General features: G+C 42.3%; 1 protein-coding gene across 1 annotated transcript in view; it reads right to left on the bottom strand.

Moving 5' to 3' along the window:
- Window positions 1-22,731, bottom strand: part of TAF3 (TATA-box binding protein associated factor 3) — a 119,613-nt gene that overhangs the window by 12,857 nt on the left and 84,025 nt on the right. The window contains exons 3-4 of the mRNA XM_018056967.1: window positions 19,975-21,803; window positions 12,361-12,443 (exon numbers count right to left, since the gene is read on the bottom strand). Of these exons, the coding sequence (XP_017912456.1) occupies window positions 12,361-12,443; window positions 19,975-21,803 (1,912 nt within the window). The remainder of the gene's footprint in view (window positions 1-12,360; window positions 12,444-19,974; window positions 21,804-22,731) is intronic.

The following is a 22,731-nucleotide window of genomic DNA, read 5'->3' as shown; positions in this document are numbered from 1 at the left end:
AGGGGTGCTGGGCTCCTTCCTGGACCAGGCTGAAGGACAAGCTGTGAGGACAGATGCAGCTCTGGAACCCGGAAGAGTGAATCCAAACAGGGGTGATACGGCCAGTCAGTCCCCGCAGCGACAAGTCCCTGAACCCAACCTGTGTGGGTTCTCCGCCACAGAGGTCGGGCTGGGACCTGAGTGTTCATCTCACAAGGAGGCCGGGGCGGGGACAGAGAGGAAGAAACATCACACAGTGCCTCTAAAGTCCCTACGGAAATATTTTAATATTGAAGTGAAAGTGTTAGCCGCTCAGTCTTGTCTGACTCCTTGCAACTCCACGACTATAGCCTGCCAGGATCCTCTGTCCATGGGATTCTCCAGGCAAGAATTGTGGAGTGGGTTGCCATTCCCTTCTCCAGGGGAATTTTCCCAACCCAGGGATCAAACCCAGATCAAAACTCTTCTGCATAGCAGGCAGATTTTTTTTACCATCGAGCCAGCCCTATAAAATGATAGGAAGGATAGGATGTGAAGGATTTAAATGATCTGTGTTGTTGTCAGTAATAAAAAGAATGTTCTCATTAGGAGGTCTACACTCTCTTTAAACACTAGAAGTGCAAGTAGTTTGATCTTTAGGGGAAATTATAGGTAAGACAGTATCCAAAAGGTTACCATGATATAGCTAAATTACCTCTGCCTGTCACAGGTTAAAGAACATTTAAATTCTGGAAGTTCACATCAGCTTTTTCTAGATAACAAATCTTAAGTACCTTCCTATATTCACTCAATTAGTGATCCTGGGCCTTGATAACACAGCAGAGAGGAACTTTCCAACTATCATTCAAATCATATCTAAAAAGGTGGTCATAAATATTTTAAAACCTAAGTGAACTAAATAAGACCTAGACCCATTAAGGATAAGATCTTTTACAACAAATTAAATAAAACAATTTATTGAAGTCTGGACGCAAGATAAGCTAGATTTACTAGCTGACCTTTTATTCATTTAAAGAACAAAATTAGCTCTAATTGCATTAGAATGGAATCCAGTAAATTTTCCCCAGTCTTCTAATGTGGCATCCGTGTAAGGACTGCTGTAATTGTTTACAAGTAAGATGGAAATGCTTTGATTATAATCTTTCCACTTGTTTTACTGGGTAGTAAAAACATTTCCCAAAACCTGAAGCCAGTTTTTCTGACAGCATACTATTTTTTTTTTCTCTTGGATACACTGTATCTTTGGCGATAGTCGACAAACTACCATGCATCAAGGGAAGAAATCAAACTTGGGGATTTCATCTAAACTTTAGCTGGGTAAAAAAGAGAGAGTGCTCTAAGAAGGTCAAGATCCTCCCAGTCTGGAAAATATCAGAAAAGGGCTGAAGACCCGAGCAAGAAAAATGTTAACGACCTGCTTCCTCTTGGAATTATAACTGAGATATATGGGTTTGGGTCTGTTGAATTTATCAATATAAGTACAAAAAGTAGCAAGAATAATGGCTACCACCCACAATTTGTGTTCTCATTGTTCAGCGGCTAGGAAATTTCATTTGTCATGGTACCATATTTCACTAGCATTAAAAATAAGTTATTTGCCATAGATTTTAAATACAGTCATTCTTAAGTTTTTTATCCTTATTTATTAATTTTTTGGGGGGTCACTGTTCTTTTAGATAGCTTCTCATACAGGCAAAATACCTATGAATGAAATGTTTCTGTGTCAGCGGCAAGTTAACCATGGCAAAGCAAAGAAAACTATCAACACTTTTCAATCTTTTTTTTTTTTTTAAATCAAAGCAGACAGTTTTACTGCAAGGGAAACAAATTAAAAATAGAAGAACAAAAGGCTTTCCAAGTCTGACGGGACGACGGTCTGAAATGTTCTTGAACTTTATTTCTAAAGGATCATCTTTTTTTTTTTAAACAACAAGCTCCCTTGCTCTGCCTCTTCAACATGCTTTTATTAAAACATGAACTTGACTGCCTTTCTCTACATAAAAGAAAAGCATATCAATTGTTTCTGCCTGCCCCTCCCCCTTACCCCAGTGGGAGCGCCCTTCTCTGCTTCTGGAACCTACCAGCCCTCTCCAACAGGGCTCCACGCCCTCCCACTGGGGCTGGCTGGCTCCAGGATGGGAGCCAACAAGGGGTGCTGTCAAGTGGGGGCGTTCAGCCTATGAGCACAGAAAGAACCACGCCGGCCAAGAGCAACCGGGACCATCTCTGCCTCCACATAGAGGCCAGACAGAGAAAAAGAAAGTGAGCAGAGTCTCAATGACACGTTTTGAACCTTGGTTAAAGTCACCTTGCCTAAAGTCAAATAAACCGCTTTAACCATGGATTGAGCTAGTTTGATTAGGGTTTCTGTTACTTGAGCCCAGAATCCTGACTAATAGAAAGCAGCAGAAGTGTTTCAGCTGGAGAAAGGAGGACTCTTTATGAAGCACCTGCACTGTGTGTGCTTCAAGGCTACACCCTTGGACTAGGGGTTGGTCTAAGAAACAGTCAAAGAAAAAAATGCCTTTCATCTGCTATAAAAGCTGCTATGGAAGACAGCTATTTTGCCATCAGGTTCCTATGGAAATAAAACTTCAAATTTAGCATCTTGAAAAACGTCTCTCCTTAGAAACTAAGGGGTACCTTCTTTTTTTAAAAATGTATCTCACTCTGCCCTTATTGCTAGGAAGTCGTGATCATATCTGAAATATAAATTTTCTTTTTTCCTCACCTTGTTTTTGGTTTCCTAGTATTTTCCAGTATCTTTATTTTATGTTCTCTAAGTCACTCTTAAATTTATTTAAACTAGAAAAAAGCTACATATGAATAAACAACATATTAAATGTAGGAAAATATGCAGAAAGTGAAATAAAAATAATTTGCTATTATTTTTCTAAAGAACTTGCCACTAAAATACCACTATACACATTTTACCTATTAAATGTCTTTCAGTTAAATCTGGTTACATAAGAACATAAAATGCTTACCTTCTTTAAAAATATTTTAAATGGTTATTTTTGTAATTATGCATAGTTATCCTCTATTTCTGGTTGTACTGTCAAAAAGAGTTAATCAGAAAAGTCTGGATCACAGAAAAGACAGCAAATACCTATACTTAACTTTACATTTTTAAAGGTTAACCATTTATGTTTCAGGATTAATGAGCAAAAAGTTTTAGCTTCCATTATTATGATATATATAGATAATTTAGAAATTACAACTATTAAGCAGCCTCAGTTCAAGAGGAAGGGGACATATGTATCTTTGGCTGATTCATGTTAATGTACGGCAGAAACCAACACAATATTGTAAAGCAATTATCCTTTAATTAAATATAAATAAATTTTTTTAAAAAGAAGCCTCCTCCCAGGCATAAACTAAACCCTATAAACTGCAACAAAAAACTGAATTATTTACAGGAAAAGGAAAGCATCCAATTTTCAGCACCTCTGCTAAGAGAGCTCTGATTAATGAAAGAATTTCCTGAATTGTAAGAAATCTGATAATACTCATGGCTATGGTGACAAAGTGTTAGCAGAAGGAAAACTCTAGTTGCCAGCAGTAAAGTCGTCAATGAAAAATACTTTGGCAAATTGTGTGCATTTTGGGAAAAGGATTAAACTTGTAACACAGAGTACCTGTTGTGTCCTCTCAGTCAAAAGAAAAGTTAGAATTATTAATGGTAATGATATCGTTTTCATGAAAGTGACACAGGACGATTCTGGGTCACTTGACCAAACACAGTCTCGGGTATTATCTGGAACAATGACTGAGCATGCCTGGACGTGTGTACGCTAAGCCACTCGGTCGTGTCTGACGCCTTGCGACCCTTTGGACTGCAGCCCACCGGGCTCTTCTGTCCTTGGGATTCTCTAGGCAAGACTACCAGAGTGGGCCGCCATTCCCTCCTGCAAGGGGCCTGCTGACCCAGGGACTGAGCCGTGTCTCTTACGTCTTCTGCGCTGGTTCTTTACCACCAGCGCCACTTGGGAAGCTGGCTGATGTGTGGAGGGGCCCAACTCATTACCTGTCCCTGGCGAGCTCTCTGAGCCAGGGCAGCAGTGCCCTGAGAGCAGGACCAGCTCCAAGCTTCTCCAGTACAGCAGCCCCACCACCCAGGCCAAATGATACTGCTGGCAGGACAGCCACTCGGCCCGCGCCCCCAAAAGAGCCACAGGACAGACGGAGGAAAGGACAGACCCACCTCCCCGGTGCCAGCGAGAGGAGAGCCTAGAGAGACACGGAGAAGCGTGAGGAGGGGAAGACCACGTAACCCCCAACCACCGTTACCCTCAAATCTTTACATACGAGGGCCTTTCCTCTTAGTACTCTGCCAATACTTTAAGTTGCCTTTTTAAATGAGATGCTCCTTTAATAGAACTTTGCGCTTTTTAAATATAACCTCACAGTTAACACTCCACGTGTCTCTTCTGACAATCCTGTCTAAGCAGTCCCGCCCCTCAGATGCTCCCTCGCTTACACCGTGTTCTGTCCATATCCTTCACAGAAATGGCTAAATGCACGGACACCAAAAGTCAGCCCAATTTTCCTAGGCTTACTGAAAATAAACTGACTCAGTAATGACAAGACTGGAACAGCAAATAACATGGCGACTGTGCTGCCACTTGGCCAGCCCATAGTGCCTCTGATCCCGAGGGACAGTCACCGTCCCTTCCAGCACCAAGTCCAGGGGGACCTCAACAGCATCCATCTTGACCTGACCAATCTGACGTTAGGCGCTGCTCCCAGGCCAGCTAAACCTACCTGCTCTCTCGGCATCACGGCAAAGCTTGGCCGTTAGGCCAGACTCAGTTATTCGTCGATTTACTTGAGTGCATTCTTTCTTCCCGTTCACACCACCCCTGCAAGCTACAGATGCTGAGTCTGTAACTTCAGGATCAGTATTTTAGTTTCCTCTTCAATACAGACTAAGGGGAACTCTAGGTCCTCATTCCTGGGATACCTGTTAAAGGAATCTGAGGTGCTTGGAGAGTCACCTTGAACTTTAACACAATCAGGAGGTGGCAATGGATCCCCACAGACCCTTTAAACCACACTCGGCAGGAGCGTTCAATCAAGGGGGACAAGGGCCCTCTGTCTGGCTTCCAGGAACAATAACAGAGAAGAGAGGAAACAATCTAACCTCAAAGCAGTTTCCTGGATCACGGGTCAGAGGCATCATTTCTTTATATAAGATTTAGAAACTAAATATTGTCCTAGAGATCTTCCAACAAGAGGGTATAATTTAAACCCTGTAAAGTAGTTTTTTTTTTTCCTATGGTTTCAAAAGACTCTACTCTCTGCCTGTTCTTCAGAAATAAACAACTCCTCCCCCTAGACTATTCAAACCCCCCTTTGAGTTCTAGTCTACTCATTAATTCCACTTCAAAAGAGCATCATTACAGCCCCAGGTGAATACAAACTACATAAAGTCATGTTTATATGAATCTACCGTCTCTTTTCCATCATTACTGCCAAGGAATAAGCCATGATCCCTATACTACAACAATAAAAGATTACTTTTAATTTCATATAATTTTCAAGTATCATAAAGTGTTATCCTTTTAATTTCTTTCAGCCGAGCCATAAAAAACACACAGTGGGATGGACTGGCCCATGGCCGTAGCTTGTTGACCACTGATTTAGATTTAAAAGAACAAAAAAACAAAAAGACCCCTCTTTACTGATTATGTTGTATTTTATATAAAATCCTATTGCTTATTGCAACGGGGCTTGCATAACTCAATGAAGCTATGAGCCACGCCGTGTAGGGCCACACAAAACAGGTTACAGTGGAGAATTCTGACAAAACGTGGTCCACTGGAGGAGGGAATGGCAAACTGCTCCAGTATTCTTGCCTTGAAAGTCCCGTGGACAGCATAAAAAGGCAAAAAAATATGACACCGGAAGACGGGAACGCCTTCCCACCAGGTGGGAAGGCATTCAATACGCTATGGGGAAGAGTGGAGGGCAATTACTAATAGCTCCAGAAAGAATGCAGAGGCTGGGCCAAAGCAGAAGCGACGCCCAGTTGTGGATGTGCCCGGTGGTAAAAGTAAAGTCCGATGCTGTAAAGAACAATATTGCAGAAGAACCTGGAATGTTAGGTCCATGAATCAAGGTAAGCTGGATATGGTCAAGCAAGAGATGGCAAGAGTGAACATCCATATCTTAGGAATCTGTGAACTAAAATGGATGAGAATGGGCGAATTTAATTCAGATGACCATTATATCTACTACTGTGGGCAAGAATCCCTTAAAAGAAATGGAGTAGCCCTTATAGTCAATCAAAGAGTCCAAAATACAGTATCTGGGTGCAATTTCAATAGTGACAGAACGATCTTGGTTTGCTTCCAGGGCAAACCATTCAACATAGTAATCCAAGTCTGTGCCCCAACCTCTGATGCTGAAGAACCTCAAGTAGATCGGTTCTGTGAAGACCTACAAGATCTTCTAGAACTAACACCAAAAAAAAAAAGATGTCCTTTTCATCACAGGGGACTGGAATGCAAAAGTAGGAAGTTAAGAGATAACTGGAATAACAGGCAAGTTTGGCACTGGAGTACAAAATGAAGAAGAGCAAAGGCTAACAATGTTGCCAAGAGAACAGCCTGGTCACAGCAAATAACTTCCAGCAACACAAGAGACTGCTTTACACATGGACATCATCAGATGGTCAATACTGAAAGCAGACTGCTCATTCTGCATCAGTAGTCAGTTCAGTTCAGTTACTCAGTTGTGTCCAACTCTTTGCAACCCCATGGACTGCAGCATACCAGGCTTCCCCGTCCATCACCAACTCCTGGATTATTTTGCATCTTTGCAGCCAAAGATGGGGAAGCTCTATACAGTTAGCAAAAGTAAGACCTGGGGCTGACCGTGGCTCAGATCATGAGCTCCTTATTGCAAAATTCAGGCTTAAATTAAAGAATGCAGGGAAAACCACTAAGCCATTCAGGTATGACCTAAATCAAATCCCTTATGATTATATAGTGGGGGTGACAAATAGATTCAGGAGATTAGATCTGGTAAAGAGAGTGCCTACAGAACTATGGACAGAGATTTGTAACACTGTACAGGAGGCAGTGATCAAAACCATCCCAAAGAAAAAGAAATGCAAGGCAAAGTGATTGACTGAGGAAGTCTCACAAATAGCTGAGGAAAGAAGAGAAGTGAAAAGCAAGGGAGAAAGGGAAAGAGCTAACCACTGGATACACAGTTCCACAGAATAGCAAGGAGAGGTAAGAGGCCTTCTTCAATGAACACTGCAAAGAAATAGAGGCAATCAATAAAATGGAAAAGATTAGAGATCTCTTCAAGAAGCAGAAGAGATTAAGAAGAGGTGGCAAGAATACACAGAAGAACTATACAAAAAATATATCTTAATGACCAGGATAACTAAGATTGTGTGGTCACTCACCTAGAGCCAGACATCCTGGAGTGTGAAGTCAAGTGGGCCTTAGGAAGCATTACTACAAACAAAGTTAATGGAGGTATTGGAATTCCAGATGAGCTATTTCAAATCCTAAAAGCTGAAGTTGTTAAGGTGTTGCCCTCAATATGAGAGCAAATTTGAAAACTCAGCAGTGCTCACAAGCCTGGGAAAGGTCAGTTTTCATTCCAATCCCAAAGAAGGGCAATGCCAAAGAATGCTCAAACTACCATGTGACTGCACTCACTTCACATGCTAATTTCACATTTCACAAGGTAATGATCAAAATCCTTCAAGCTATGCCTATGCTTCAGCAGTATGTGAACTGAGACCCTCCAGATGTACAAGCTGGGTTTAGAAAAAGCAGAAGCAACAAAGCAACTGACAAAAAATTAATCTAAAAAATATATATATATATATAAGCAGCTCAAGCAGCTCAATACCAGAAAAATAAACAACCCATTCAAAAAATAGGCCAAAGAACTAAACAGACATGTCTCCAAAGAAGACATACAGATGGCTATCAAACACATGAAAAGATGCTCAATATCACTCATTATCAGAGAAATGCAAATCAAAACCATAATGAGGTACCATCTCATGCTGGTCAGAATGGCTGCTATCAAAAAGTCTACAAACAGTAAATGCTGGAGAGGGTGCGGAGAAAAGGGAATCCTCTTACACTGTTGATGGGAATGCAAACTAGCTACTATGGAGAACAGTGTGGAGATTCCTTAAAAAACTGGAAATAGAACTGCCATACGATCCAGCAATCCCACTGCAGGGCATACACATGGAGGAAACCAGAAATGAAAGAGACACACGTACCCCAATGTTCATCGAAGCACTATTTACAATAGCTAATCAAGTGTTCTTGCCTGGAGAATCCCAGGGACGGCAGAGCCTGGTGGGCTGCCGTCTATGGGGTCACACAGAGTCGGACACGACTGAAGTGACTTAGCAGCAGCAGCAGCAGGACATGGAAGCAACCTAGATGTCCATCGGCAGACAAATGGATAAGAAAGCTGTGGTACATATACACAATGGAATATTAACTCAGCTATTAAAAAGAATGCATTTGAATCAGTTCTAATGAGGTGGATGAAACTGGAGCCTATTATACAGAGGGAAGTAAATCAGAAAGAAAAACACCAATACAGTATATTAACGCATATATATGAAATTTAGAAAGATGGTAATAATGACGCTATATGCCAGACAGCAAAAGAGACATAAAGAACAGACTTTTGGGCTCTGTGGGAGAAGGCGATGGTGGGATGATTTGAGAGAATAGCATTGAAACGTGTCTATTATCATATGTGAAATAGATCAACAGTCCAGGTTCGATGCATGAGACAGGGCCGGTGCACTGGGATGACCCTGAGGGATGGGATGGGGAGGGAGGTGGGTTCAGGATGGGGGACACATGTATACCCATGGCTGATTCATGTCAATGTATGGCAAAAACCACTACAGTATTGTAAAGTAATTAGCCTCCAATTAAAATAAATAAATTAATTTTAAAAAGATAAAATCCACCTCCCCAAATTTTTTTATTAGGGTATACCTGATTTACAATGTTGTGTTATCAATATCAATTTCTATTTCTAATACTGATGAATGGAAACACTGAGAAATCTTGTTCACCTAAATAAGCAAACAGAAATGAAAAGTGATTTGTTATAGTAGGGACACTCGATTCTTTGAATGTTTTCTGAACTAAATGCCAAAAATGAAAAAAAAAAAAAAAAAAAGGAAAGGCAGAGGAACCAGAGAGCAAATTGTTAACATTCTTTGGATCATGGAGAAAGCAAGGGGATTCCAGCAAAACATCTACTTTAGCTTAACTGACTATACTTCACTGACTCTGCTGAAGTCTTTGTATGGATCACAAAAAAAACCGTAGAAATTCTTAAAGAAAATAAAATACCAGAAAACCTTACCAGTTTTATGAGAAACTTGTATGTGGGTCAGGAAACAATAGTTAGAACCTTACATGGAACAATGGACTAGTTCAAAATTGGGAAAGGAGTACATCACGGCTGTATATTGTCACCCTGCTTATTTAACTTCTATGCTGAGTACATCATACGAAATGCTGGGCTGGATGAATCACAAGCTGGAACTGAGACTACCGGCAGAAATATCAATAACCTCAGATATGCAGATAATACCACTCTAATGGCAGAAAGCGAAGAGGAACTAAAGAGCCTCTTGATGAGGGTGAAAGAGGAAAGTGAAAAGATGGTTTGAAACTCAACATTCAAAAAAAGATCATGGCATCTGATCCCATCACTTCAGGGAAAATAGAAGGGGAAAAAATAGAAGCAGTGACAGATTTTCTTTTCTTGGGCTCCAAAATCACCGCGGATGGTCACTGCAGCCACAGAATTAAAAGACACTTGCTCCTTGAAAGGAAAGCTGTGACAAACCTAGACAGCACATTTAGAAGCAGAAACCTCACTTTGCTGACAAAGGTCCATAGAGTCAAAGGTATGGTTTTTCCTGTAGTCATGTATGGATGTGAGAGCTGGACCATAAAGAAGGCTGAGTGCTGAAGAACTGATGCTTTCGAATTGCAGTGTTGGAGAAGAGTTAAGAGTCCCTTGGACTGCAAGGAGATCAACCCTGAATATTCACTGGAAGGACTGATGCCGAAGCTGAAGCTCCAATACTTTGGCCACCTGATGCGTAGAATCGACCCTCTGGAAGACCCTGATGCTGAGAAAAATTGAAGGCAAAAGGAGAAGGGGTTAGCAAAGGATGAGATGGTTGGACTGTATCATTGACTCAATGGACAAGAACTCGAGCAAACTCCAGGAGACAATGGAGAAGAGAGGAGTCTGGTGTGCTGCAGTCCATGGGGCCGCAAAGAGTCAGAGGGGACTTAGCAACTGAACAACAACATGTGACTCGGGCCTCTTTTTCTTTCAAGTTTAAACTGTAATATATTTCACTTAATTTATTCCTTTCTTCATTATAAGTATATATTTCCTTGGGTCTGACTTTGGTCAAATGATTTGATTGATTATTCATATGATATGGGAGTTATTTCCCTAAATATCAGAAAGTTCACGTTACATGTTATACTTTCAAGGACAATTTGTCTAGACTGGGTACTATAATTTCCCTAATACTGGACATTGTGTTCCAGGGTCACAGGATCTATTTCTCACAACTTCCAATATCTTAGGTATATGAGTGATTTATTGAGAGGAAAAGGAATCAGTCAACCAAATACCTGAAAGACGCTTAAAGGCAGATGTGATGAATACTACCATCAATGCCTTTCTAAAAACCTTATTCCTCTAAAGGAATAAGCAAGCCAAACTTGGATGTGTAAGGAAAGGTGAGGTAATGGTGATTTAGGACAAAACTGGAATAAAATATGAATGGGTAGGAGAAAAGTATTTGTCCAGAGATAGGTAAGAGTATCTTTCCTTCAGAGAAATGAACCCAAGGACAGGATTTCTAAGGAGATGGCAGGTACAGGTGCTTTGGCTGGGTCACTGTGCTAACTAGCCCTCTGCTTTCTAATGGCTGAGGGATAAGGACATGATTAAAATTTTTGTAGGGGAGATAGAAGGGCACCAGCACTGTATTTGGTTTAAAAAGAGCTCAATCTATGGTACTTTTGTTCCATTTTCTAAGCTTGTCAGTAATACGACAGCCTACTGTCTGGGTCTCTGCTGACACAACCAGAACAAGCAATGTGGAAATTATGTAGATAATTTAGGCAAGAAAAGCACTGACCAGATTTTCTTCTTTCAATCTTCAGAAGAATACACACTCTCCTAGAAGGCCATGTTTGCCCCCACAACATCATTCATCGGAATGACGCTGGACTTTTGCTCAGTATTACATTTGGAATTAACAGAAGCAGTGGCTGCATAAAATACACGCTACACACAAACTCTAAGATGGAACAAATGATGAGGATGCAAAGCAAACTTGCTGTTGTCTACTCTACCTACTAAATACGTAAGTTCATGGCTCCTACTTTGATCTTTATAGTTAAAAATTGAATGAAACTTAAATGCCTTGTAAACCTGTTTTCTATATAACATTTGATTGCTTGTGATGTAAATTAATCCATCTTTAGGCTTTACTGGTAAAAAATACGGTTGTTAATTTGTACTCTGAGCTTGTAAAATTCACTGAAATGATGCATAGTATGATTTTTAGATGAATGATTTTCAACATGATTTGCAAAAAAAAAAAGATCAATGTTCATCACCTTATGAGGATCACATAAGAGCACTGTAAGCCTTAATTCATATCACAAAAATGAATAAAAGAAACACAGCCAACAAATTTACTTTGAAGAAGGATAGGCCGATGTGATGATTCCATGAAATTAAGAAGAAAACAGTAAATACCAGGTCTACATTTCCAGTTCTCTCTTAAAAAAAAAGGGGTGGATAATTCAGACTTCAGTTGTCACTGATACAGTGCTTGACCAAGCTTTTGGCATTATCCTTGTTTTATATGCACACACAGAATAAAACCATGTGCCATCTGAGCAGGAAGAGAATCTTCATTCTTCATCCTGGTGACAGAGAACACATGTTTGAGAAGGCTTAATACTACATCCACCTGGATGTAATGTGGGGAGTCAGTCCATTCAGTAGTTTCTTATTTTTCAGATAATCGGGGCCTCACAAACTAAGCAGAAACAATATCCTGCATTAGTCTTTAAAAGAAGAGAAGAACTGGGGCAAAGGGGTTGGGGGTGGGGTGGGCAGAAAGGCTCCTATATGTTAAATAAAGCAGTAAGCATTTACTCTGAGAAAGAAAGCAATAAATATTTGAGAATGAAGACTTCTCAAAATAAAGCCTGATTGTACATGTTCACATTGGAAAGATCCAAAGAGTTCTAATCCATTAGGGAAGAGGAATGAAAGTTAAGTTCAATCTCTTGCCCTCTACATCGAAACGTCAGTACTTACATCTTGTCTTGGCCGGCTCCAACTCTGAGAGTCAGTCTGGGGATAACGGGGCTTGGGGCTGGGACCACGGGCTCCACTTTGATCTGTTGAAAACAGTACATTAGAGTCAATTACACATTTCTCAACAGAAGTACCGCCTCCCTTTTCTCCTACTTCCTCATCCCCACAAACTTGATAGGCTTTTGAGTTTCAAACGTGGCTGAGGTGCTAGAGGTGAAGCTAACCTGGGGCTCTTTAGTTTTCATTTCTCCAAGACTCAGGATCATGAGAAATTTCCCCAATTTTAAACACTTTAAATATGGGAGCTATTTCTGTGTTTGCTTAGTTTTGATTAATTTCTCGGATTTTATTGTCAGAATTTTTAAACAAGAATTGTTGCTTCGGTCATTCAATGGAACATTTATGTGCCTGCCAGACTTAATATATAATAGGAAAAAACTGCAGAAACAGCTTTATTATAAGATAAAATTTATGGGTCTTGAAAAACATTAAACATCTTACATTTATCACGCCTATAAGAAAACTGACACACCCAGTGTAATCACAGCACTGAACTGCTTCATTTTTTGGCTGCTAGTAGAAAAGTGACCTAAAATACTATAAGAGACAAAACATATTTACTTAGGAAGGATTCATGGTGAAGGCAGTGACTGCTGAGTAAGTTCAAGACACCAGCTCAAATGGTTGAGCTAATAATCAGAAAGGGAACATACAAATTACCTATGGTGTTGAAAGGGCTTCTTCACAATTTCTGACTTGAAGATCCTCTATAGTAAAATCAGTATTTTAAATGAACAAAATGAGAAAAAGCTCTGCAGTTCAAATTATCACCTACACCACAGTTGTTCAACAGGGTTTTCACTGGCATTCTTGGTGGGGTGGTTTGTTGCTGAGCAGATGTCCCAGGCACTGCCAGGCGTCAACATCCCTGGCTCGGCAGGAGGACGCTGCTAGTCACCGTGACAACTGGTCCAAACCTCTGATTTATGTATTTCAAGCTCAAGAGAAATTAAGAAAAGAAATTGTGCAGTGGTTCTAAAGGGGAAGGGGTTTATAACACAGTGCTCAATATATTGCCACTGGCCAAAAAGTTCATCATGGTTTTTTTCCCTACGATATTAAAGAAAAACCCAAAGGAACTTCTGGGTCAACCCAATAGTACTCACAGAAACAATATGTTGCACATTCGTCAAATCTACCATGTTTTACATGTTTTAACCTGTCCCCTTCTTGAGTTTTGTTTGTTTTCTGTAAATCCGTGATCCCATCAAGATCTATGACTTCGTTCACTCTCTTGAGCAGTGCATGACACACAGGAGGCACTCAACCAACATCTGCTGAATGAACCACTTATCCTGCGAGCATCCTCAACTCCTTGCCTCTCGGTCATTTCACCATTTGTCCAGGACCAATCTGAAATCATTCCCCAGAGCACTAATTCCCAAGAAAAACTTTAAAACTGCTCCAGCTTCTGCCATCAAAACTCCAATTTCATCTGTGCCTTTAAGACTGTCTGCCTATTTGGACTCTGCTAAACTAGGTAAGAGTGGAGACCGTGCCTGCTCTGTGCATTGCTATTTCCCAGTGCCTGTTGTAGGGTCTGACACGTAAGTGCCTAAGATATATTTTAAGAATCGATTGGAAGCAATGATTTCAAACATTTATAGCGTTTAAGACCCATCCCATGATTTCCTTCCCCTTCTGCTCATCAAACCCCACAGGAAAAAATGCTGAAACCACTGGGCACAGCTCCTTCCATTCCCTACAAATGTCTGCACTCACAATTACACTAGAGTCCGTCTCCTCCAGTCTGTGAAAGAAACTTCCTCCTTGTTTGCGGCATCTCCATCTTCTCGGTTCCATCATTTTCCTCCAGCTTTCTAATGCGCTCAACTCTCATTTAAAAAACTTACCTCCCCTTTACCCTCCAGTTGATGACCTCTCACAGGTTCTAGTCTTTACTTCATCATCTCCATTAATTCACTCCTCACCCAACCTTCTGACCCAACTAAAGCCACTCTTTCTAGACACTCACTCTTCCCTACTGTTCCTGTCTATTCCTCCACTGAGATCTTCATCGTGCTCCTTCCCTGACCCTAACAAAGTCCTCCTCTTTGCTCGCTGGGTCCTCTCCTCTTGCCACCCGACACGGACTTCACTCACATTCATGGATTCAGTCTTAGAAGTTTTCAATATGTCAGCTGTTCAAAATCACCCTCTCTATACCAGCACTGACTGGAAGTAACACCAGAATATAATGCTGTCTGCTGGACATTTTCAACTAAATACTCTATAAAGATTTCACCACATCTAAATCTTATCAGTTTCCCCACAAAAACCTGCTCCTCTAAATGGTCTCACTTTTGCCCGATTCTTAATCCAGTAGTTTCCTCGAGGCTTCGGGGACCAAGGGTCACCGGGGTGGGGGCAGAGAGAGACCCACGGAAAAAACCTCTGAATTCACTTTCTCTGATTCTTTGAACACAGAGGTCTATATCTAACACAAACCTGAGAACCAATGGTCTAGCCTCTTTTGTAAACTACTAAGGTTTCTATATTTTTCTCACCATTCTGTGTTACCTCTGGGAAAGTAAGTATGTCCCAAGCAAGCAAACAGTTTTAAAACACTTAATGCTCGCCAGGCATTACGTCTGGTTCTTTTTCAGATGTTCTCATTCAGGTTCTTTAACAAACAGGTGGGGTGGGTGTCATGGTTTCCATTTTACAGACAGAATGATCATACGTGAAGCAACCACTTTCCCTTTCTTTCTGTTTCCTTTTCCTTTTCTGCTCTAAGGTCACAAAAATGGCAAAACTTGTTTAATTCAGAGAATGAAAAATTATATAAAGTTCCTAAATTTCTTCAATTCTAAAATATTTTAGGGTCTCACACATACACTCATAAGTGATGCTAGTCTTAGAAGTAATATTCCATATTCCTTCAACCCACAATACTATTATTGAAACCCCTTAAGCTTTATTAAGAAAATAACGCTGTTTGCCCTATCTTTTAAAAAACCTTCTGTTGTATCATTATGCTTCTCACTTTACTCAGGTCCATTCCTATTACCACACTCACAATAATTCCAACTTACTTGCACAGCACTTCACCAAGTGTGTCCCATACACACAATCCCACGTGATCTCCATAACTCTCTGAGGTAAGTGTGGAAGGAATTATTATTCACGTGTAACTGACAGCTCAGAAAGATTGAGTGGTTTGGCCAGAGTTACAAAGTTAGTAAGCAAGCGACTGAAATTCAGTTCTCTGCCCCCAAACTCATCCTCTGTCTCACCACACTATTTGTGACTCTTGCCACATAGTTTGGGTCTTTTTTTTTCTGGCAATGCTGATATCCTACACAGAACTATTTAGTTTCTTTGTCAATGTCTTTTATGATAAGCAACATGTACTTGTGAGATGGCTAGGGTAGACTATAAAATACAGTTTTTTCTCCTACGGAAAACAAACTAGCTTATGTGGAAACTGAGAGGAATGTTGGCCTCACCTCCATTCAACTGAACTTGCTGGCTTTTTGAGGCTGTCTGCAATGATTTGGCAGGACAAAAAGAATCAAGGCACGGTCTTTTTTACAACCTACTATTTTAAAAAGTTAAATGATACAATATGTAAAAGCAAAAGGAAACAAAAATGCAGAGCTATTTTAAGAGTCAGATTAAAAATGGTATAAATGTGCCCTGAGGACAAGAGATATTTAGCAAAATTGCTGAATTAATGTACGACTCAGAACCGTTACCTCGGCTCAAAGTTTTCCCTGTAATTAGGGTGACTACCCCATCCAGAAACAGCTTTCATAGTGAAAGCAGGAGCTGTTATTTATACCATGTAACAGGTGTAAACTGGATTGTCCCAGGCAAGCCAGGACATATGGCAACCCTACTGAAAAACTGTTAAATACTTTCATTTCATTCTTAAAGCAGATTTAACTGCAAGATAAAATTCAAGCAAGCATAGAAAAAGACTAGTAAGGATGCTAACAATGTCGAGAGAGAAAGTACACTTTCTAAATAAAAATTTCTCTCCAGACTTTTGTTCACACTGACTTTATCTGAGCAGCCGTCCAGATAAAAACACAGGGACGTCTCCTACAATCATGCAGTGACTTCTCATGTGCCCATCCCGTGGCAATCAACACACTGGATGACAATGGCTTCGATTTCTTGAACAGTAAGACTGACACCATCTTTTAATGGCACGAAGCCAAAATCCAGGGGAAAGAGGAGCTTGTAAGGGTTAAAATAAAAGAAGAGTACTTTAGAGTGATGCTGAGAATTGGGGCGCGTGGAAGAGCATTTACAGTGGATTACTAAGCTTCCCAATTCACTAAAGAAGCAAAGTCCAGTAATATAAGACTCCTTTGTAGCTAACTAAAAATACATTGTCAGTGGATTTGTCCAGTTTTATGTATAAGCAATACTTCTTTCACCTGAACTAATACTAGTAGTCATATAAGCCCCTTATTGCCATGTGCTGCATTTTTTTTGCTAATCTTCAAGGATTTAGCTTCTTTGCCACATACCTCAGGGCACCAACTGATAAAGCTCTAACTCTCCATTTTTCCAGGACACCAGCAGTGCGGCCTTGCAAAAAATGAAAATCGCTCAAGAGATTTAAAGGGGAAATTTATTTTTAAAATCCTGACTTGAAGCAAAGAGGTGGATTTTTAAAAAGCTTATCTATAAAGAATCAGTTTAAATTTAAATTCTATCTTGGAACTCTTTCATGCATTCCAGCTTTAAAGTTTATCTTCTGACAGGGACTTTCTGCAAAGGTAATGGGCAGCTTTGTCAATATAATCTGGCCAAGTTTTTACTTTCTATTTTTTTAATGTTAAACTTCTTTCATTAAACACACACACACACACACACAAACACCCCTATATATGTGTGCCACTGGCAGCAAGTTCAGCCAGCACTGGTTCAGATCTCTATCTATGCTAATATATCAGAAAAACACCCAGAAATAGTATTGGTGGAAAGCTGAATTTAATAACCTTAAATTTTAGATGCTCAACTATGTCAACTGGTAACCACTCTGCTGTCTTTCTTAACAACGAAGGTCTTTACATTATTTCCATTCAGAAACATAGTCTAGCTAACACTGATAAACTGTTTAAAATATTGAACAGATGGTCAGAAGATTTACGGTTGTGGTGAGGTATATAACAAGTGGGATCCAGTGGGGACAGTGAAACAGGATTCGGGCTCTCAGTAAGAGTTCAGTTCGTGCCTCTGTAGCCTTGGGCATGGGCTTGAGGAAGTGTCTATAAACTCAAACAAACTCATTTAACATGAAGTGACTAGTTTCTTCGTGGAACAGACAGTTAAAGAAACAGGAAGGGAATATTCCCCCCTTCTTACTGAGGTTAGATTTTATTTACTGAAAGCCCCTCATTTCACTAGTTCATCATGAAAGCTGATGAGAACATGATGGAAATGAGTCAACAGTATACTTACAACAGAAAGGAAAGACGCCGGGGACCTTTTGTCAAGAGGCGCGAGCGGGGGAGACCACTCTTCAACCCCACTTAGTCTTGGATGTGCGCACAAGTAAGAAGACCAGAGTGAAGCGAGGCACAGCAGGCTGCCCCAAGCGAACGTGGTGAGCAGAGTGACTGTCACCCCAGGTGCCCAGGCACCCGAGCTCACAGGCTGGAAAGGTCAGGGTGGGGACTCGGGCTTACCTCCAAAGACAGCAACGTTTATTAATTTTAAAGCCCTGATGGGCTGATTTTGATTAGTTTTTATCTTTAAAAACGGCTCCATAACCATCAAAACTGATACAAGGACCTGATTACCTCTGTTAGGTGAAATCTGTGTGGTTTGTATCTAAGCCTCCAACCATGATGGCCTGAGGGACTGGTCCTCCCCAAAGGCAGGGGTCGTTTTACCAGCTGACCTGATGCGCTCTACTCAAGTCACAGTGGCCACTGAAACCCCTACCATAGACTTTCCAGGCCTGAGATGGTGATGAAAGCAACTGTGCTCTTGATTTGCTAAGGGCTCCTCTGCCAAGTTACCACGTACCTAATGGACAGGCGGCTAACTGCTGTAAACATTTCAAAATGGGAAGTCAAGTTTGTGTGTAAAGGACCTGGTTCTTGCTGGCTGTGACCTCAATCCTGGACAAGTCACTCAGGCTGTTTCTCATCCATAAACATAAACATCCATAAACATGAGACATGTTTATGTCTCATCCATAAATATTGATAACAATACCCACCAGACCCATGTCACATGGGTGTCAAGGGAGAAACTAAGGCACGTGGAAGTGTTTTAAAATCTTCCAGATACCACGGGGAAATAATGTAATAACAAAGCGATTTATTGCCCATTTCAAAAATGGACAAAAAGAAGAGTTGGATTTCTGTGTCTTGTTAACCTGCTGATGTTCAGTTATTAATTTTAGAATTTTCACTCTACTTCTTTCTATTTTAGAATAATAGCCAAGGGGAACAGAGAAAGAATAAAGTTAGGCAGGAAAATGTGAGATTATCCTGGTTAGCTCATCAGCTAAACTAATTTTCCCAGTTAAGTCTGAAATGAAAATCAGTGCAAAAGTATGGCTTATGGAGCTGCTGTAGGTCAAATACAGTATACTTTGCCATGTGGGAAATATTACTGGGTACGATTTTGTAGCCAGCCTCAAAGAGGGATGCTCCCAGAGGGTAGGGAGGGGATCTCTGAGGGTCTGCGTGTATGGCAGCAGGAATACTTGGACACTTTTTAAGAAAGTTTAAAAGAAATTGTCTAATCAACCAGTCAACCACTGTAATCCAAAGAATGGTAGGGCGAGAGCAAAGCTATCAAGGCAGAGGTCACACCCTGTGCCACAGGGCTCGAGGTCCTTCCCGCTACAAACTGCAGGATGTATGGATACATCGGTTTCTTAGACTGTGTTCTATGGAAGCCTGAGCTACTTACATGGAAAATATTCAGCATTAGTTTCTCCCCACTAACCAGGCTGTCAGATGAGCTAGATACTCAAGAGACGTGTCCTCATCTTATTAAAGCAGAAAACAGAAGGATAAGACATGTTACAGAAAGTAGAAGACAGGCATGACCTTAAATACTTGCAAAACGGCTCACCAACCAGGGAGCCGCATCAGGGAGCGAGGGCCCGTGGGCCTTGCTGTCCTCTTAGGAGGGCAGGGCCATGGTTTCGCCTGCTCTGAGAAAACTAGGTCCCGCTTTTTCCAGGTCTCTAGTAGTTGGGTACAGATCGGTATGCAGCAGACTTGATAATTTAAAAAAAAAAAATACTATTTACAATTGAAAAGATCACGGATCTTTTTAAACTAGCCAGAGATTAGTGTGGCTAACAGAGATATGATGGCCTGTGGATTGGATTCCTCCCAGGCTATGAATTCTGACCGTTTTCTGGTGTATGCGGGGGCAGGGCAGGGGAGGGGGGAGGCTGATGACAGGTTCATGGGCTTGAGCATTAAAATCGAATTTTGCAAACACATTACAGACCAGCTTCCAGGTCAGCCGTGGGTGGCTTACACCCGGAGCGGACCGACCGCTGCTGGCCCTGCCTGCGCTTCCCGCCAGGACAGGGCTCAGACGGGGCCCCAGAGGCAGCGCACTCACCTTCTCATGCTTGCGCCTCTCCTTCTCCTTCTCCCTCTTCTCTCGCTCGCGCCTCTCCCTCTCCCTCTCCTTTTCCTTCTCTCTCTTCTTCTTCTTCTCCTTTTTGTCCTTCTTCCTCTCTTTCTCCTTGGGCTTCTCCTTCTCCTCAAAGAGCCTCTCGGGCAGCACGGGCGTCAGGGAGGGCAGCACGGGCGTCAGGGAGGGCAGCACAGCCGTGATGCGCATGGCGGCCGTGGGGCTGAACAGGGGCAGCGCCGCGTCCTTGGGGGGCAGGACCAGTGGGGCCGGGACGGCCTTCGGCCTCTCCTCGCGGCCCTTCTCTTTCACTTTCTCTTTGTCCCGCTTCTCTTTGTCCTTTTTGCCCTTTTCTCGGTCTTTCTTCTTGTCTTTGTGCTTCTCCTTTTCCTTCCTCACAATCCCATCTTTCAACCTGGCTTTCGGATCCGCACCTTCGAACTCTTTCACCTTAAACTTGTAGGGATCGGCCTCTTCGTCCTTGAGGAAGTCCTTCCAGGGATGCTTGGCTTCCTTGCTGGCCTCCCTGTCCTTCTCCTTCTCCTTCCCTCTCTCCTTCTCTTTGCTCTTCTCCTTGCTTTTGTCCCGGTCCCTCTCCTTATCGCGCTGCTTCTCTTTCTTCTTCATCTTCGTCTTCAGCTCCTTTTTCAACTTCTTTTTGACGTCCAAGGAGGCCGGCGGTTTGGGTTTCTCCTCATGCACCTTGTGCGAGGGCTCGGGGGTGGGAGGAGAGACCGAAGGGGAGGAGATGTAAGGGAAGCTGGGGGGCATGCTGGGAGGGGTCCCCATCTTGGCCTTCCGAACCACCTCGTCGATGGACGCGTCCATTGTCCACGAATTGTCCGAACTTGAAGTTCCGCCTGACAGAGGCAGAGGGGTGGACCCGGACTTGGGGAAATTATTGGAGGAGGTGGAGGCTTTGGGGGTAGCAGACTCTGAACCTGAAATTCTCTTAGGGCTGGTAAAAATGTCTCCTTCTGATTCGGACCCAGAAGAGAACTCGAAAGGATCAGGCTCGCGTTCCGCACACGCCCGTGCGATCACTGCATCAATGGAGTCGTCGATGGTCTTGTCAGTGACGACAGCCTTTCTGAGCTGACTCTCACTGTTCAGTCTCCCAGCATCAGGCAGTGTCGGTACCTGTCTCACCTGAACCGTCTCTTTACTGATTCTCTCACTTATTGTGGCTGAAGGAGTCCTGTTGGGTGTGTCAGATCTGACAGGTACTTGGGGAATGTGAGTCATGACCTTGGGGCTTTTGGGGCTCTTGGGGCTCTTGGAACGTCCAGGAGATTTCTTTTCTTTGGATATGGTTTTTGGGGACCGAATAGGACTTCCGACCATGGCTGGTGACGGAATCATTTTGGGTGATTTCGTCTTCTGTCCTGGAGAACTGGTTTTAGTCTTTGTTTTGGGTGTAAATGACTTTGCTTCCAATGGTTTTGCGGTTGGCATCTGTGATTTTGCCACTGGAGCTAACATTGGCGGCTCTGGTGATGGAGGAGCTGGGTCCGTGCTGTCCTGGGTGTGGACAGGGGACAGCATGGGAGGGATCTTCTGGGGGTTCAGCGAGCTGAGCGGCTCTCGAGCCTCCAGTAACACCACGTCCAGGGCATCCCCCTTGGCGCTCAGCAGGCGTGGCCGCTTCATCGCGGGCATTTCTTCAGCTTCCGGACTGTCCAGAGGTCTCTTACCCAAGAAGTTCTCATCATTAATAATCTCCTCCTCCTCCAGCTCGTCGTCTTCTTCCAGGGGAACCTGCATGGCTTCTGCTGACGTGCCTCCATCTGTGGGCACCTGCTCTTCTTCTTCTTCTGGGGAAGGAAGAAAAAAGAAGCGTTATTAGCATATATATATTAAAAAAATACCCTAAGGGGAAAAAGAAAAACAATGCTTCAAACATGATTTCTAGGAAAGAAAGGAAATTATTGACAGTTGTTAGAGAGTAGAGCAGTTAGGTTTTCTAGGACTTTCCAAACACGCATGCCGTCTTTGTTTGAGGAATGGCAACCAGCAATAGGAGACATACAAACTGTTTTCCCCTTGAGCAACGTGGCCCTAAATGCAGGATCTGAAGTCTGCTAAAGATTTCTTGTTTGCCCTCTGCTTCCTTAATTCTTTTCCTAACTTGACTAAATTCTGCCTTTCTCTTTTTCTCTTCCTCTTGTGTACATGCACACACACACACCCTTCTAAAAACCAAGAGATAGGTTAGCATGTAAACTACTAACCTCAGAAATGACAGAAAAGAATACTTTTTAATAGTTCATATGCTACTTCTTCCTCCCGTCTGCTGACTTGAGGACAGCCACTTTGAGAAGTAGTGTGGTGACATGGAAGACACTTGGCTTGCCCTTAGAGATGCGGTGTTTCCACAGGCGTTCAGGCATCGCAGAGCAATGGGCCCGAGGCAGTCTCTCAACCTCCTGGAGGCTGTTTTCTGACCTCTCAACAGGGGCTAATGTTACCTGCCCTGCCAACCTGACCAAGTTGTTGTGGGGTCAGATTCTTTCCTTCTGCACGTATTAACTAAGCATCTACCATGCACGATGATAAAGGCTGTAAGGGCTGCTGGAGGGTCAGGAATAAACCGCGACCTAAAAGACCTGACAGCTCAGCAGGAGACACCGTGTTGGTGGACCGCGTGTAGAAAGTGATCAGGACCATAAGACAAAGCCTCACAGCAGCTCAAATGAGAAACAGACTGCCTCCGTGTCAAAGACCTAGGAAAGACCTGAAGAA

Source organism: Capra hircus, chromosome 13 (genome assembly GCF_001704415.2).
Source record: "Capra hircus breed San Clemente chromosome 13, ASM170441v1, whole genome shotgun sequence".
NCBI classification, from domain to species: Eukaryota; Metazoa; Chordata; class Mammalia; order Artiodactyla; family Bovidae; genus Capra; species Capra hircus.
The sequence above is the reverse complement of the archived record's forward strand: the minus strand, read 5'-3'. Positions and strand labels throughout refer to the sequence as shown.